Genomic DNA, 16,750 nt, shown 5'->3' on the forward strand with positions numbered 1-16,750 from the left:
CAGTTAGCATGCTACTCTCCAGATCCTTCTTTTTTACAGCTGCATAGGATTCCATGGTGTAAATGTAACTTTAAATTGAGACTTTCCATAGCTCAGCTGACTTTTAGGTCAAAATGATTCTTTCTTTGAATTCTGTTTCTTTCTTTTTTTTTTATCGCTAAAAGTATTACAAAGGGTATTACATATGTGTCCTTCCCCCCCCCCCCCTTGACAATCCCCTGGCCTCCCTTACCCCCAGTGTCTTATGTCCATTAGTTATGCTTATATGCATGCATACAAGTCCTTCGGTTGATCTCTTACCCCCCTCCCTCCTGCCCCCCAACCCTCCCTGGCCTTCCCACTGCAGTTTGACAATCAGTTTGAGGCAGCTCTGCCTCTGTATCTATTATTGTTCAAAAGTTTGTAATGGTCTTTATTATCCATGAATGAGTGAGATGAATTCTGTTTCTTAAAGTAACCCAGAACTTCTGAGCTCTGGTTTTATCTTCAAATAATTTGTGACACTTAAAAAAAAATATCAAGGTATAGACACCACCTCAGACCGACTGAACCACAGTCCCTGGTTTGGGATCCTGGACATCATCTATTTAAACAATGCAGCCTCAGTGGTTTTAATGTGTTCTGGGATTGGAATACTTTTTCTGTAGTTATGGCACTACTCAGTAACGCCTGTACCAGAAGGGAACCAAGGAAATGGAGTTGAAATTCCAACATTTAATTTTATTGTTTGGTAATAACTTTGGTAAAAGTTTATTGGCAGTTGTATCTGATATTATCAACAGTAGTACTCATTATTGGCAGGTTTCATTTATCCATATACCAGAGACCCAATGCACGAAATTCATGCAAGAATGGGCCTTCCTTCCCCCGGCTGCTGGCACCGGCCTCCCTCTGGCACCCGGGACCCGGGCTGGCTTCTCTCCAGCCACCCGCAGGCAGCCGGGACCCCAGCTTTGTCCAGAAGGACTTCCTGTCTAATTAGCTTGTTACCCTTTTATTATATAGGATTTCTTATTTATCATTCCTTTTAATAACCAGGAGTTGATTTAAAAACCATATATCCTATTTAGATTCTATTTGATTCTATTCTTAAGAAACTATAAAAGACTTGACAAATTACCCTAAACCTTTTGCCCTTCTTCCTAGACGGCAAATCGTGCACTGGAACACTTGCCGTGAGCATCGAAGATGTGAATGATAATGCGCCAGAAATACGTCAAGACTATGTGACAATTTGCAAACCGAAGATGGGGTACGCTGACATTTCAGCTTTTGACGCCGACGAGCCTATCCACGGCGCTCCGTTTTACTTCAGCCTGGCAAACCCGTCTCCAGAAGTCAACAAAATATGGACCCTCTCCAAAGTCAATGGTACTCACTCAAAAACTCACTTATCTGCCCTGAAACAACTGAGGCTGGGTGTACTTGGTTACTCACAGGAAACATGTACCATTGATTCTTATGAACAGAATTTAAAAGCCCAACAAGCTTGTACAGATATTGTAGGGGGCCTATGTTATATATTGTACACAAAATGAAAGAAATAGTAATTTTCAAGGTGGCAGAATTTACTTTGACAATGAAGACAAAATTGCTGTGTTAAAATATCGGGCAGCTTATCACTCAAGTGTTGTTGCTGTATTTAAGCAACTCCAGGGAGGGGAAGAGGGATGGACGGTGGGCAGTTTGAATGTGGTTGGAAGCCAGCTCTGGAAGTGAGGAGTCTGGGGTCGGGGCCAGGCACTCGGTGGTAGTTTGAAAGGGAACGGGTGGGATATGGACAGAGGTCTGGTGCTGGAGCCTCTGACAGGGTCTGTGACTGGTTTCTGGGGAGTGTGGCCTGTATTTCAGCCATGACTCACTGCCTCTTTGTTGCTATGTCATGTTCTCTCGTGTAATTGGACTTTTCTGTATGCTGTTCCTTCATAGAGCACCTACTATTGCCCAGACACTATTGCTGACCCTGGGGTGTGTATAGAGATTAGCAAGGAAGACATGATTCCGCACGTCTAAGAAGTCTTTCTAGGAGTAGAAGCAGGGACACTGTGGTCTTTCGCTACCTTTGTTATAGTGCTTTTCATGTGGTACTGTCATCGTTTACATTTTTCCTCCAACGTATGCACGATTTTCTCAAGACATTGCAATCTATTTTTGTAATTCCAGTACCTGGCCCAGTGCTTAGTAGACACTAACCGCTTAATAAATGTTTCTTGGATCACTAATTCACTAACATATATGCATGAGAGAAGGAAAGTCCTGGGGTAGTAAGGAAATCAGTGTTGTTGGCCTTTAGAAAGTGTTAGTTGGAATGCTGTGAGAATGGGCGGGAGGAAGGATGGAATCTGGAAGTGAGGAGCCTCCTGGACCAGGCCAAGGAGAATGGCCTTCGTATAGTAGGTGACGACACGTATGCATTGGGGTTGTATAAAGGCAACACTGTGTCCAGATTTATGTCGTAAAAAGGTGACTTGGTGACACTTAGGAGGCAATTTGAAGAGCGCAGAGTGAGTGGCAAGGAGAGTCAGAGGCTGATGCACTGGTGGGTGAGGGAGCAGGACGACGGCTCAGTTGCGGCCTTGAGGGGCAGAGGGTTGAGGGGCCTTACCTCAGGCACAGGATGCTTCGGAAGGGCAGAAGGAACCCGAGCGGTGCCTCACGTTCCTCCGGAAGCTGGTTATGAGGTGCAGCCAAACATGGTGCCGTCCTCCCAATTATAACAGTGCGTTTAAGCACAGCTCAGAAATCATGGGCGACTCCCAGGTGTGTATTATGCTCTGTCAGTCCATTTAGGGCATTGCAAAAGCTCAAGAAGGTTGTAATTGCAGCTGGAAATGTGTAGAGCTTTTGGTCAGGTGGTGATCAGGTCATCAGAATAAGGTATGGAGACTGTTGGGGGTAATATCACAGTTGATACACACGTACTGTTGTGATATAGAGAGAGCTGTTTTTCTGATATTGATTAGTTTCTGGTATTGAGATTACTTCCAGAGGCGAGGCATTAACCACAAAGGGTCCACTGTGTTTTGAAAAATTTCCTTATAATGGACAGGTAGGTACGAGAAGGTACATGGATAAGAGGATGTGAAGTTAAAACATCCCTTGTTTGTGACTGTATGTGTTAATTCTTTATGAGTGTCATGAACTGCTACTACAGAAAAACGCTTGAAGTGTATGTTAAAAGTCAAGAGGGAAGGGTGGATGAGGGGGAGTGGGAAGAGATTAACCAAATAACTTGTATGCATATGCATAACCCATGGACACTGACAATAGTGAGGTGAAAGCCGGGTTGGGGGGGGGGGTCCGGTACAAGGTGGAGGGACTCAATGGGGGAGAAAGGGGACCACTGTAATACTTTCAACAGCAAAGATAGTTTTTAAAAAGCCAATCTAGCATTATTAGTTTGTAAAAAAGAGAATAAGTAAGGAACTATTAAATATTGTTGAAATGCTACTGGGTCACTCCGATGCCGAATTCTTTCCTTAAGCTTCTCTCTAAAAAGTTACAATGGGCAACACATCCGCGGTAAGGTTAGTGCTTGGCAAAGTTGGAGATAGGCATCCGTCTTTATTTGTATTTAAGTGGCAGATAGTGACGTACAAACAAGTGCGGTGAAACAAATGCCAAGGGAGGAGGCCATGTTCGTGAAGTTCTGATTCTTCTATTGCAGATACAGCTGCCCGTCTTTCCTATCGGAAGAACGCGGAGGTTAAGGAATACTATATTCCCGTGACTGTGAAAGACAGAGCAGGGCAGTCGGCCACGAAAACCCTGCGGGTGAACCTGTGCGATTGCACTCACCCGAGCCAGTGCCTGGCCGCTGCAAGGAGTGTGGGGGTGTCGCTCGGCAAGTGGGCGATCCTGGCGATCCTGCTGGGTATAGCGTTACTGTCTTGTAAGTCCTTTTATTTACTTAAAACTTAAATATATAGTAAAAATCCGAGTGTAGGAGAAGGTCCTTAAAAAGTGATCGTGTCCAACTATGCATCAGGTGTGAGTCCCCTTGTCAAATTCCTTTCGTGTTAGGGTCCTTTTTGAGATGAAAGATTTCAATTTTGGATAGAACTCTTTTTTAAAAAAATAAATTTTTTTTATTGATTTCAGGGAGGAAGGGAAAGGGAGAGAGATAGAAACATCAATGATGAGAGAGAATCAGTGATTGGCTGCCTCCTGCACGCCCTATACTGGGGATCAAGACCGCAACTCAGGCATGTGCCCTGGTCGGGAATTGAACTGTGACCTCCTGATTCATAGGTCGATGCTCAAACACTGAGCCACACTGGCCTGACAGAACTCCTTTTTTTTTTTAATGTTAATTTTTGCCTAAGGATTTTTTTTCACATATTTTTAGAGAGAGTAAAAGGGAGGGAGGGAGCAGAAAAACAAATGGGAGAGAGACACATTGATTTATTGCCTCCTGCATGAGGCCCCGCTGGGCCAGGGATCGAACCTGCAACTCAGGTACCTGCCCTTGACCGGGAATCAAACTCAAGACTTCTTGGTGTGTGGCTGACGCTCTACCCACTGATCCACACCAGCCAGGGCTTGGAAGAACTCCTGAAAATGCCTCAGATTGTGCTAAGTCTGTCAATGTATGATTTTATTTCTTGGTCCTGGTACTGCCCCTTTCAGGAGTATAAAGCAATCTAAATCTTCTGCTATGTGAAAGTTCACTAAAAGCCACTTTCATTTCATGTCCTTTCACCATTGAGCCACAGATTTAGGGGAGATGTCAGCAATATCTCTTCGTTGACATTATCTTGCCCATTTAGTTCCCTATGACACCATATCTCTTCCTCTCGTTTTATTTCCACCCAATCCTGCAGTTTAGATTAGCTGATCCTTTGTTCTGTGAGAGGGGCAGTGATTACGAGCAAGGCTCTGGAATCGGACTGTCTGGGTTTCTACCCCAGCTCTATCATTTGCCAGCCATGTCACCTGGGGCAGGTTACTTAACTGCGCTTCAGGTTCCTCGCCTGTAAAAGGAGATAATTATAGTAGCCTACTTTATGGGGTAGCACTGAGGATTAATTAATGCATGTGAAGAGCTTACAACAGTGCACAGTATACTTCTAATAAGTGTCCATTATTTCTCACCAACTCAACAAGATAAATGTATATTGAACACCAGTGATATGCCAAAAACTGTGTCTGCATACATGGGATTCATCAAGAACAAAACAGGAAAAACAAACAAAAATAGCCTGTCTTGCTCAGCCAGTATGGCTCAGTGGTTGAGCGTAGAACTGTGAACCAGAAGGTCATAGATCCCCTATGGGGGGCGTGCAGGAGTCCCCGGGTTGTGGTTCTCTCCATTATTAATGTTTCTTTCTCTCTCCACCCTTCCTCTCTGAAATCAATTAAAAAAATAGTCTGTCTTGAGACAGAAACTAATACATAAATTAAATGCTATGGAGGGAAAAGGAGCAAAATAATGAGGCCCTACAGTGCTGTACAATGTGTGGGGTGTGAGAGATTGGGGGTAGTGACTGCAATTTCAGTAATTGGTTAGGCCAGGCCTAGCTGCAGGTTCTCGTTGATGGTTTTTGGAAAAGCTGGGGAAAGAGCTTTCAGCCGGAGGGGAGAGTCAGTTCCAAGGCGCTAAGGTGAGATATGCCTGGGGAAGTCAAGGGGTGGCAGGGAGACCAGTGTGGCTAGAGAGTAGTGGGAGAGGGGACGAGGGGAAGAAATGGAAGCAGAACTGTCACAAGGGCCAGAGAGTAGGCAGGGGTTGGCACACTTTTTCTAGGGCTGGATAGTGTATATTTTAAACTTTGCAGGCCATGTGATTTCAGTTATAACCAATCAAATCTGTATAAGAAAATAGCCATAGAAAATATTTAAATGATGGGCATGCTGTGTTCTTTATTTGTGAAACTAAATTTGAATTTTATATAATCTTTATATCTAATAAACTGTTTGATTTTTTCCAACCATTTAATAATATAAAAACCGTATCTATGGGCCATTCAGAAACATGTGGTGGGCTGGACTGGAGCTGTGGTTTGGCAGTTGGCGGTACAGCAGTGTGTACAACATTGTAAAGAATTATTGTTATTATTCTTCGTTTTTTTATCCCACGTTTCAACCTCCCACATTTATTATATAGAATGAAAATTCTGAATAGGAAAATATACATTGGTTTAGTTCAGATACTTGGAGATAAGTCTATTCTGGGTAAAATGTTTTGTCCTGCTTTCCTGTAGGCCAACCATCCTTTTGGGAATCAGTAAATCTCTTTAGAGTCTTTGTCTCAGATAAACATCAGTGAGCTTTTTAAAAATGTGCTATTTAACGCATGATCCCAAACACTTTAATATGATGGGTAGAACTCAGACTCTTAAAGAGGACTGTCATCAAAATACACATACAATCATGACAAATTTTAAAACCTAACCTAAGTCATGGTATGTTGATTTAGAAGGTCAGGGTGATTCAGGGGACACCATATTTAGTGGCTGTATTTGTCTCCTGTGCACCTTAGGTGAGAAGATAAACAAAAGATGGGTATTTTATTCTATGTACGTTAAACGTTACATATTCACTTCTGTTTCCACACTCAGCTGTATTGCTGACTTTAGTATGTGGAGTTGTTGGTGCCAGAAAGAAGAAAGGGTTTCCTGAAGATTTGGCGCAGCAAAATTTAATTATATCAAACACAGAGGCTCCTGGAGATGATAAGGTGGTAAGTAATTTTCTTAAATGAATATTTATCTCTGAGCATCTCCCATCATTTCTTCACTTGTCCTCGTGAAGTTGAAGTTATTTTGACATCAAGAAGTTTAGTTATATTTCTCATTAGGTAAGATTTTGCAGCCATAAGATTTTGCATTGTAAGTATATTATGTCAGTATTCGAATATTCATGCAGCGGCATTCACTTCACTGTTTAGACCAGATGCATTGTTTCGGTTATCTTTCTTCCACTCTCTAGTGTTGTCATTTAAGACTTGTTCTTTGAGGTTGTACCTTTATTATAGTAACAGTCTATTTGACTGCTCTCTGCAATGTATATTTCCAGAGATTATTTTTTTCTTTGACTATTTATGATAGGAAAAATCACTTGCTAAAAACTCTGAAGATAAATGAAGAAAATATCGAAGTGTGGTGTGTGTGTGTGTGTGTGTGTGTGTGTGTTGGAAGATGGGGTTGGGAGTTGGGTGAGAAATCGGGACTGGAGAATAAATCTGGAAGTCCCTGACATATTGAAGGAAGTGTGATTCCCTGGGAGAGTAAACTCTGGGGAATCACCTGGAGGTGGGTGAAAGGAACAGAGAGCAGAGAGAATGTAGAACAGCACTGTGGGCTCAGCTTCCATGATAGTTTATTTTCAATTCTCCTCTCATTAGCTTAGAGATATGGTCGATGAGCATGTATTTGTAATGACAAAATTATACTACCAAGATTTGAAAATCAGGATTTTTTTTTTGGTAATAGAAACATACTGTAGCAGCAATCTAAGTAAAAAACATAGACTAGCAGTGCCACCAAATGGCTACTTTTCAGTTCTCTTTTTCCATCTTGCTCCTAAGGCAGTGAGATAGTATGTATGACTTTATAGGTAGAGTTCAGGTTCAGTAAGTCATCTGAACTTGAAAAGCTTCCATTTTAGTCAGAGACTCTGCATATTACATTTAAAAAGTTAAATGGCTAGGAAGATGGCACACAACAGCCTGATCGTTACGGGAGATCTTGTCATGACCATATTGGTTTATGATTAGAACTGACCCACTGAGGTGACCGCTGTAACTGAGCTTCTCACCTGTGTTGAACTTCTCTGGTTCCCCTCCACCTCTCATTTTTTTTTTTTTTTTTTGTGTGTGTGAAACTGAACTTTTGGAAAGAAGGATTTCTACTCAATTTCCCTATGATATTACTTCTTGTTCCCTCAGCACTTCTTGGAAGTTCTTTTGGTAAAGATCACCAGTGATCACATTTTTACTCGAATTCAATGGTGCTAACTTTATTTGAGCGAGTTCTTATCCTACTTTGTTTTTTTCTACTTTGATCAATGGCCTCCTTACTATACTCCTTTGCATGGCTTGAGTCATGCCTCTTTGGGTCCCTCTATTGGCTATTCCGGATCAATTGTCACAGCTCTAATGCCTTTATTCACCCCTTGGAATGGGCTTTGCTTGTGGTTTTATTCTCAGCCCTCTTGTCTTTTAGTCTACAGTCTTCTCTGGGTGATGGCATTTATTCCCAGGCTTCAACTACCACCTGTATGGGGTAGGGACTCCCCAAATTCTATCTCCAGTTCAGATTTCACACCTGAGCTCCAGATCCCCATATTCATGTACGCATCTTGGACGTCCCACAAGTTTACCATGTCCAAAATGGAATGGCTTACACCCATCTCACTCACAAGCACTTCCTTCTTCCCTATTTCCATGTAAATTGTACCATCAATCTAGTTGCACCGCAGAGCACTTAGGACTTATTCCTGACCCTTGGCCGCCTCCTCCATCTAACCACCAGTAAGCTCTCCATGGCGTTCTCAACTTCTTTTATCTTTTATTTTAAATATATTTTTCACTGTTGATAGTATTACAGATATCTCCCATCCCCCCTCCTCACCCCCTTCCTCCCAGCCCCTACACACACACACCAAGGTCTTCACTACCCTCTTTCATCAACTTCTTTTCATCACTACTGCTTCTACTCTGGCTTAGGTCCTTATCATTTCCCACCTAGAATAATTTGCTAGCCTCCCTGATCTCCATGACACTAAACTCGTCTTTCTTTCTTGTCTTTCACATTATTGCCTAGAATGATTAAAACAATATGTTTTTCCCCAGTTAGGAAAGCCCTTCTTTGAGTCCTCGTACTCTCGGGATAGTCTACATCAGTGGTTCTCAACCTTCCTAATGCCACGACCCTTTAATACAGTTCCTCATGTTGTGGTGATCCCCAATTTCATTGTTACAAATTGAACATAATTAAAGCATAGTGATTAATCACAAAAACAATATGTAATTATATATGTGTTTTCCGATGGTCTTAGGCGCCCCCTGTGAAAGGGTCATTCGACCCCCAAAGGGGTTGTGACCCACAGGTTGAGAACTGCTGGTCTACATGTTTCAGCCTGGCCTGCAGGTCTTCATGCAGAGCCTCTGGCCTTTTATAGCCTCCAGCTTCCTCTCTCTGTCTGAACTCTTTGTGGTAGACGTTCTCAGCAGGCTGAAGGTGAGAACCCCCAAAGCATCCTTTGTCCTGGAGTCTGGGGCCCAGACCCTCCTGCAGGTGGGGCATTCTTCCCCATTCCCAGTGGGAGTCCTCCAGCTCAGTTTTCCAGGTCTGCTCCAGTGAACCTCTCTGGGTTTGCATTTTGATGTTCTTTCTCTGTGCTCCTGTAGCATTCTGTGTTCACCTATCTATCAGAATAATCATTCTTAAAGTCATTATCTATCTTCTGTCTTACTGGAATAAGAACTTCTCGGAGCCACTGAACACCATGTTTATCTTTGCATCTCTAGACTGAACACATCATTGGAAAGTCATTGATGTCTGTTGAGTGAATGAGTAAATGAAGGAATGAATGAATAAAAGGTTGAGTAAATGTTCTTTCTCCCTCGCCTTCTTGTGACTTGCCTTGGAACCCATTTTCTCCTGAGATGAATGGTCTTATTTTATTTTATTTTATTTTATTTTATTCCAGTGTTCTGGCAATGGGTTTATGACCCAGACAGTCAACAACTCTAGCCAAGGCTTCTGTGGCACGATGGGACCAGGAATGAAAAATGGGGGGCTGGAAACCATTGAGATGGTGAAAGGCGGACACCATACCCTGGACTCCTGCCGCGGCCATCACCACACCCTGGACTCCAGGGGAGGACACGCGGACGTGGACAACGCCAGATACACGTACTCGGAGTGGCACAGTTTCACTCAGCCCCGCCTGCGAGAAGTGAGTTTCCCTCAGTGATTCACGCTACAATTAAATGTCCATGTGGAGAACAATAGGAAATTGAAATTGACATATATTTTTTAAGAAATTGCTTTTCCATATTCTTCATGGTTTCCTCTTTCCTTCTCACTGGTTATGTTCCCCTGCTCTTCAATTATGTTACATTATCTATACTAATAAAAGGGTAATCTGCTAATTAGACTGGGAGACCTTCCAGGAGACTTTCCGGACGTCCTTCCAGACAAAGCCATGGTGGTGGGGCCAAGGCAGAGGCGGTTAGGGGCAATCAGGCCAGGATGGGAGGGCAGTTGCAGGTGAGCAGGCCAGTGGGGAGCGGGGGCAGTTGGGGGTGAGTAGGCCGGCAGGCAGAGTGGTTAGAGGCGATCAGGCAGGCAGGCAGGTGAGCGGTTAGGAGCCAGTGGTCCCGGATTGCGAGAGGGATGTCCGACTGCCGGTTCAGGCATAAACTGGCAGTTGGACATCCCCCAAGGAGTCCCAGATTGGAGAGGGTGCAGGCTGGGCTGAAGGAGCCCCCCCCCCCACACACACACACGAATTTTGTGCACTGGGCCACTAGTTTAATATAAAAGGGATTTTATTTCGTCTCTCATATTCTCTTAATTTTAAAATCTCATGAACACTGCAGGTTTTTAATATCCCTCCCTTAAGTTTTAATTTAGTTTTAGGTGAGTGCTTACCTCATGAGCACTTTTAATATGAAAGAATATGAAAAAAAATCTCATTTCTCACAATCACAAAACTCCCCAAATCAAAGCTTCATTTCTCTGTGAAAACCAAGCATCTGTACACAATTCTAGGATCAATGTGGGATAATATGATCTGTCTGAATGATTTTTAATGTACAAAGCACCATGCAGGTGTAACGTGTTTCATTTAGAGGAAAGTAAGGGTGTGAAAGAAAGGAGAGATTATGTAAGGGATTTTCAATCCTGGTGGCACCTCCAAATTCCTGGGGAGCTTTTAAAAAACAACACTTGCCCTTGAAAGATTCTGATTTAGTTGGTTTGGCTTTTTTGCTCCCCCCACCCCCCGCCCCAGCCCAGCAAAGCTCCTCAGGTGACTCACAGGTGCAGCCCAGGGAGAGAACCACTGGGTTGAATTGCTTTCTGGTACTAAGTTTTCACATCTTTGATGAGAGGGTACCAGTGCCCTTGAAACACCAACATTGGGACGGAAGCCCTTCATCCTTTGATGGATTGCACATGGACAACATTCTGTGATGCAGCTGTAGCTTATCATATGTCCGTAGCATGTTGTTTTTCATGAAATTCAAGCATTAATCCTATTCCTGTTTCTAGATGGTCAGTTTCATGTGATATCAGGGTGGGGAGAGGCAAAGCTTAAGAAGCATTCATAGTGTGACCTCAGGTCATGGATGTGAGGCTACTGGGTCATGAAGGAAGACGCTTGATCACACAAGCGGGTTCGAGAGGGATGCACACAGGCGAGGAGGGAGCAGGCACAGGAGTGTGACAGGCCAGCAGACAGGCCGGGAGCAGATGCGGAGGGTAGTTGTGGCTGAAAGCTTGGCTCCTCCATCCCAAAGGCCATATTTTTGCAATGTGAGTTACGCTATTTTAAATTTTATTGACATTTTTTGTGCATTTCTATTTTGTCATGTTTGGACTATCTTGTAAACTTGATTCTGAAGCCAATGAGGTCATTCTTACCAACTTTCTTTTTTCTTTTAATGTTGAAAGTATTACATATGTCCCCCTTCCCCGTCTCATTCACCTCTTCTAACCCTACTTTCTAACTGCACATAATACATAGTGATTTTAATTAACAGCTATTGTCTGTATACTATGTGCTGGGCAGAATAAGAATATTTTTTTCTTTTCTTTTAATCACCATTTATCCCTCCTATATCCTCTCCCACCTCCAACACCTCCCTTCCCCCCAGCAATCACCACACTGTTGTCTGTGTCCCTCATTCTTTATCTCTCTCTTTATTTTTCCCCTCAATCCTTCCCGCCCCTCAAACACTCCCACTAGTGCTGTCTACCCTCTCTCTCTCTCTGTTTTCATGCACTCCTCCTCCAGGATTTAAAATTGACCCCGTGAGATAGTCGCTGTCTATTTTAGACTTGAGAGGAGGGAGACAAAAATATTTACTCCCCGGCTCACAGTCCCATCGCTCGTTGGTAAAGCCAGAGGCATGACTCCAATCAGGACTGAACAATTCAGACATTCAAACTCCAATTCCTAACCACCTGTGTATGGTCACCACTCTGTGGACTAGCCCGGCCTCTAGATATGAAATGTAGGGATGAGCATTTCATGGTAACTTAAATGTACTTAAATATAACATTTATATACAGTTTTTTATGCATATGGGTTATTAGAAATGTGAAATATACTGACTTTATGGTGTGGCTGTGACATAGACCAATCATGTGCATTTTTTGTATGTAGGACTCCATTAGAGGACACACTGGTTAAAAATTAAACATAAAAGGTAAATAAAAAATATATTTTATGTTTATATGTTCGTGTGTTTAAAGCAATAATGCAATCGCTTCTTTTTGCTTTGCAGAAACTGCACCTGTACAATCAGAACGAAGACCACCTCTCATCGCAAGATTACGTCCTCTCCTATCACTACGAAGGGAGGGGCTCCCCGGGGGGCTCCGTGGGCTGCTGCAGCGAGAAGCAGGAGGAAGAGAGCCTGGACTTTTTAAATCATTTGGGAGCTAAATTTACCACATTGGCAGAAACGTGCACAAAGAGATAAAGGTGTCAGCGCGACCGTTACATGGTTTTGCCAGACATTCTGGAGGTTTCCAAAAGGAATACTGTAAAATTCCATTTCAGCGTCTAAATAGTCACATATGAATATATGTGAATTTTTCTAAAATTTGAATTATGCTAACTGCCAATTTGTATTTTTCAAGCAATTTATTGCGTATCCTTTCTCTCAAGTGTACATGTTAAAAGGGATTTTCACTTTCTTTAGAGCTGAGCAAGTAGACAATTAGCAGATCTTATGCTGTAGCATTGGAATCGGAGTCTATAAAGGATCTGCTCTCTTAACAGATGTTATCCCAATAACTATGTTGGGTAAATATTAGTCTGACAGTAGCTAAGCTGTATTTGGTTGAATATGGCAGAACGGCTATCTGGGCTGAAATTCTGTTCTTGTTCCAAATTAGATTTAAGTGGAATAGGATTATTTCAAACACTGTGGCAAATTTTGTTGGATTTTTTTTAGTTCTAAAAAGGCAGTAGTACCTAGTCAGTAGCCCCTACGATTTCTAGAATTCTGTTTCCTTCTGGTTAGCAACAGGATAATGAAGAGCAGTCTTATCTATTCGATTATCCTAATAAAGGTCTCAAAAATACATAGCCATAACTCTCAACTACCCTAGAAAAGTATGAACCAAAAACTTGTTATTTTATGCTTTTGGGAGTGTGTTTTATGGTTTATAAAGGATTATTCTGAGGAATAAGTTTCCTCATCCTCAAGAAACAAAACTATATTCACCATTGCCAGTATTGTAATGAATTTAAAATACTAAACATCTTTCATTGAGATCATAATTCCAAATCTTAACTTTTTTTCCTGAGATTCAGGACTATTGAAAACTTGCCAGTAATGAAAATTATACTGAGAAAATATTGCTTTTCTTCTCTCGAGTATTGTACTTTTATATTTCCATGTGCAACTTTAGCACATATGGCTCCTATATCCTCTCAATGGTAGTCATTTGAAATCAGAACATGTTATGCTTCCATGGATTGTGGATATGCCTTGTAATCTGAAAAAAAAGACTCCTATCATAGTTATAAGTAGCAATGAGAGCTAAACATGCATTTTCATTCACTGCCATTTTCAAATAAAGCATATTACTCCATTTTAAGGCAGGTAGATATTACAAAATGTTGTCAAGAATCAAAAGAATATAGAGAAACTTAACCCCTTGGTGCAGTTTAATATCCTTTAAGATGTTGCTTAAATGTAAGGCTTTTCAGCTTTGTTTATGGGAAGCTTTGTTTATGTCATACTTCAAGGCAATGACATTCCAAACTTCAAATAGTGAATACGTAATTCATGCTAAATCTAATCACATTGATGTATACTTACTTCAAGTGACAGTTTAAAAACTGAACTAGAAATGTGGGGCAAAAGTAGGTTTATAGTTGTAATGCAAATAAATACCACAGTAATGAATAAATAGTAATAATACAAGAATAAACTGTGCATTTCCCATACAACTATAAACCTTTATTTGCCCACCCTTTTATTACTATCACCAGAAGAAGGAAATTTTGGAAGAAAAATAATTAAACAACTTTAAAATTTTGCAGCTATGAATTGGGACCAATTTCCTCCCACCCCCCAACATTCTTCATCTGACCGTGGGGGCAGGATTTGCCGAGCGAGCCCACGGAGTGGCAGTGTGCTATAGGAATGTCGTTTGAACTAACTGTACATGTATGTGTGTGTGTGTATGGGGACATGGGGACTTTGGGAGAGGACAAGCCCACGGGGGTATTTGGACAAAGAGCATCATGAAAACCCAGGCCTTCCAGGGCAAGGACAGAGGCCAACAAAGGGACGTGAGCGGGAGTAAAGGCAACATTGTGTGCTTCGTCGTCTTCCAAGGCCAGGCCCTGCCTTTTCCTTCTTTTCTCAGCCCAGTGGCAGCTGCCATTGGCTTCTGGTGAAGTGTCACCTCCCCTTGTCTGCCTCCCCTGGCTCGGAGTGGAGTCCAGGGGAGGAGAGCTGGCAGCACGGTGAGCCTGAGGCAGTCGCAGGATAGGCCTGAGCTGGCTGTGCAGGACACACGGCATCATGGGAAGTGCTCTATTCCTACTGGCCCTCAGCCTAAGCTAGAAGGTCTTCAGTTAAATGCGGGCTGAAATTGTTTATCTGATGCTACATTTTTTGTTGTCTTATTTGCTCCTGAAATCTAGGTTTTCCTTTTTAGACTTAGACTGCTGAAAGGGTAATTTTCCTTTTAAAGTTTGCTTATTTTTAATGTCAGCATCATTTACATGTAGTAGTCTTTCCTTATATGTGTAAGGTGGAAATTATGCTGTTTTAGTATGAAAGAAAATATCTTTTTAAAGCTTTCATTTTTTCAGCTCTTAAATTTTTAATGTAAATGTACAGATTGTCTTTTCTTATTTTTACAAAGAAGCAGTTAACTGTCTGTATAAAATGCAGTGATGTTTGCTATTAAAATAGTTATTTTACTTTTAAATAAATTTGGCAGGTTAAAATAGCAAAAATTGGATGTGTGATGTAATATTTACAAATATAGGATGTAATAAAGCAATACTAATTTAATTTCTTGTCTGCTGTTTTCAGAGATTAAGTTATTCATGGTAAATATGCTACAAAATTATGCTTAAGACTAGCATGGAAAGAGAGATTCTCAGTAATGCCTATATTGTATTACTGGAGAATATTTTAGAGAATGGGTAATTATCAAATTGTCAATGCTATTAATATATAGTATACTGTTGGGGTGAGATTACTATTTGGGGCAAATGATTATCATCTATCTATCTATCTATCTATCTAATCTATTTCTATCTATCATCTATGTATCTGTCTATTTATCACTTGATTTTGTTTGAGTGAAGAAGGTCAGAGTGCACCAGAGGTAAAACGCTGACACAGGATTCTTACTTGGAGGAGCCGTGTAGTTTAGGGGAAACACGAGGAGTTAAAACAACAACAACAACGAGTCTTTATTTTACAGCAGATTCCACGAGGCAAAGTAAGGCCGTGGTTACAACATTCTCATGAGTTTAGAATCTACTCAATTACACGTACCTGATCCAGCTTTGTTTACCTGCTGCACCTCCCGCAGCCCACATCACTCAGCCTCGTGGGACCACAGGTTCAGACCATCAGGTCAAGCTCACAGCCATAGTCTTTGGCCATCATTGTGCTGGGAGGGCTTTGCACGTGGGACTTGCACGTGGCTTTGCCATGAGAGGACCGTGCCCTCTCATTAGTCTGAGGCTTGAACCTGTCCAAACGCTGTAGCCGCTCTCCACAGGTGATAAATACAATCAAATGTACTAATATACATTAGCCATAAAAGCATCAGATCTTTTTGTCAAAACTTAGAGCTCTAAAAATTGGCCAGTTTAAATGGTCTCAAAGAACACTGACAATCTAATGCTATAATTGGTAAAATTTCATATAAAGAGCCAATTGATCAAATGACAATTTTGTATTACAAAATATAAATAAAAAATAGTCTATTAAAATAACAAATAAAGTAGAAAATTTGAAAGAATTTAACTTTGCTGTACAAGAATTCGGAAAGTCAAAATGGCTTAATTTTTATATGAACCGGAAAACATTTTCAGGACAGAAATTTACCCATCTTGGGCATAATTCTAATATCTATGCTCACAAATACAGAATAAAATGTCCTAAAGAGTTGAAATTTACTTTGAAAACTTGCTCTGTCCACTCTGTTCAGTTCTGAACAACCCAACACATCTCTCTTTCGGACGATCTTTGCGTCTGTCTGCCCTGCCCAGCAGCCAGCCTGCTGACTACAGGGTCCGTCCCAGAGCAGTCGCTGCTGAAAACAGTCACCACATGTCTGTCAGTGCTGGGCACTTCCTGGTGACACCCCCAACATCTCCAGATGTCCCTGTCTAGACTCTACATTCACGGCTGAGAGGGGCCTGTGCTAAAACACTACCCCCTGCGGGAAAACAAATGAACCAAAAATGGTAGCATCATATCCACTGAGAAACTATAATACATGTCCGTATATAATACGCACTTCCCCCCATCTGTGCCTTAATGAGTTTTAAGAGACCCCTGGGCCCCTGACTCTGCTCACTGTGGGAA

The 16,750-nt window shown here is 41.8% G+C and overlaps 1 protein-coding gene across 1 annotated transcript in view; it reads left to right on the forward strand.

The window, feature by feature from the left end:
• Window positions 1-15,217, forward strand: part of LOC102439871 (desmocollin-3) — a 35,349-nt gene extending 20,132 nt beyond the window's left edge. The window contains 5 exon segments of the mRNA XM_006091683.2: window positions 1,147-1,371; window positions 3,668-3,892; window positions 6,561-6,682; window positions 9,655-9,903; window positions 12,461-15,217. Of these exon segments, the coding sequence (XP_006091745.1) occupies window positions 1,147-1,371; window positions 3,668-3,892; window positions 6,561-6,682; window positions 9,655-9,903; window positions 12,461-12,658 (1,019 nt within the window). The 3' untranslated portion in view covers window positions 12,659-15,217.
• Window positions 15,218-16,750: the final 1,533 nt, after the last annotated feature.

This window comes from Myotis lucifugus, unplaced genomic scaffold, assembly GCF_000147115.1.
Source record: "Myotis lucifugus unplaced genomic scaffold, Myoluc2.0 scaffold_93, whole genome shotgun sequence".
In the NCBI taxonomy this organism is placed as follows: domain Eukaryota; kingdom Metazoa; phylum Chordata; class Mammalia; order Chiroptera; family Vespertilionidae; genus Myotis; species Myotis lucifugus.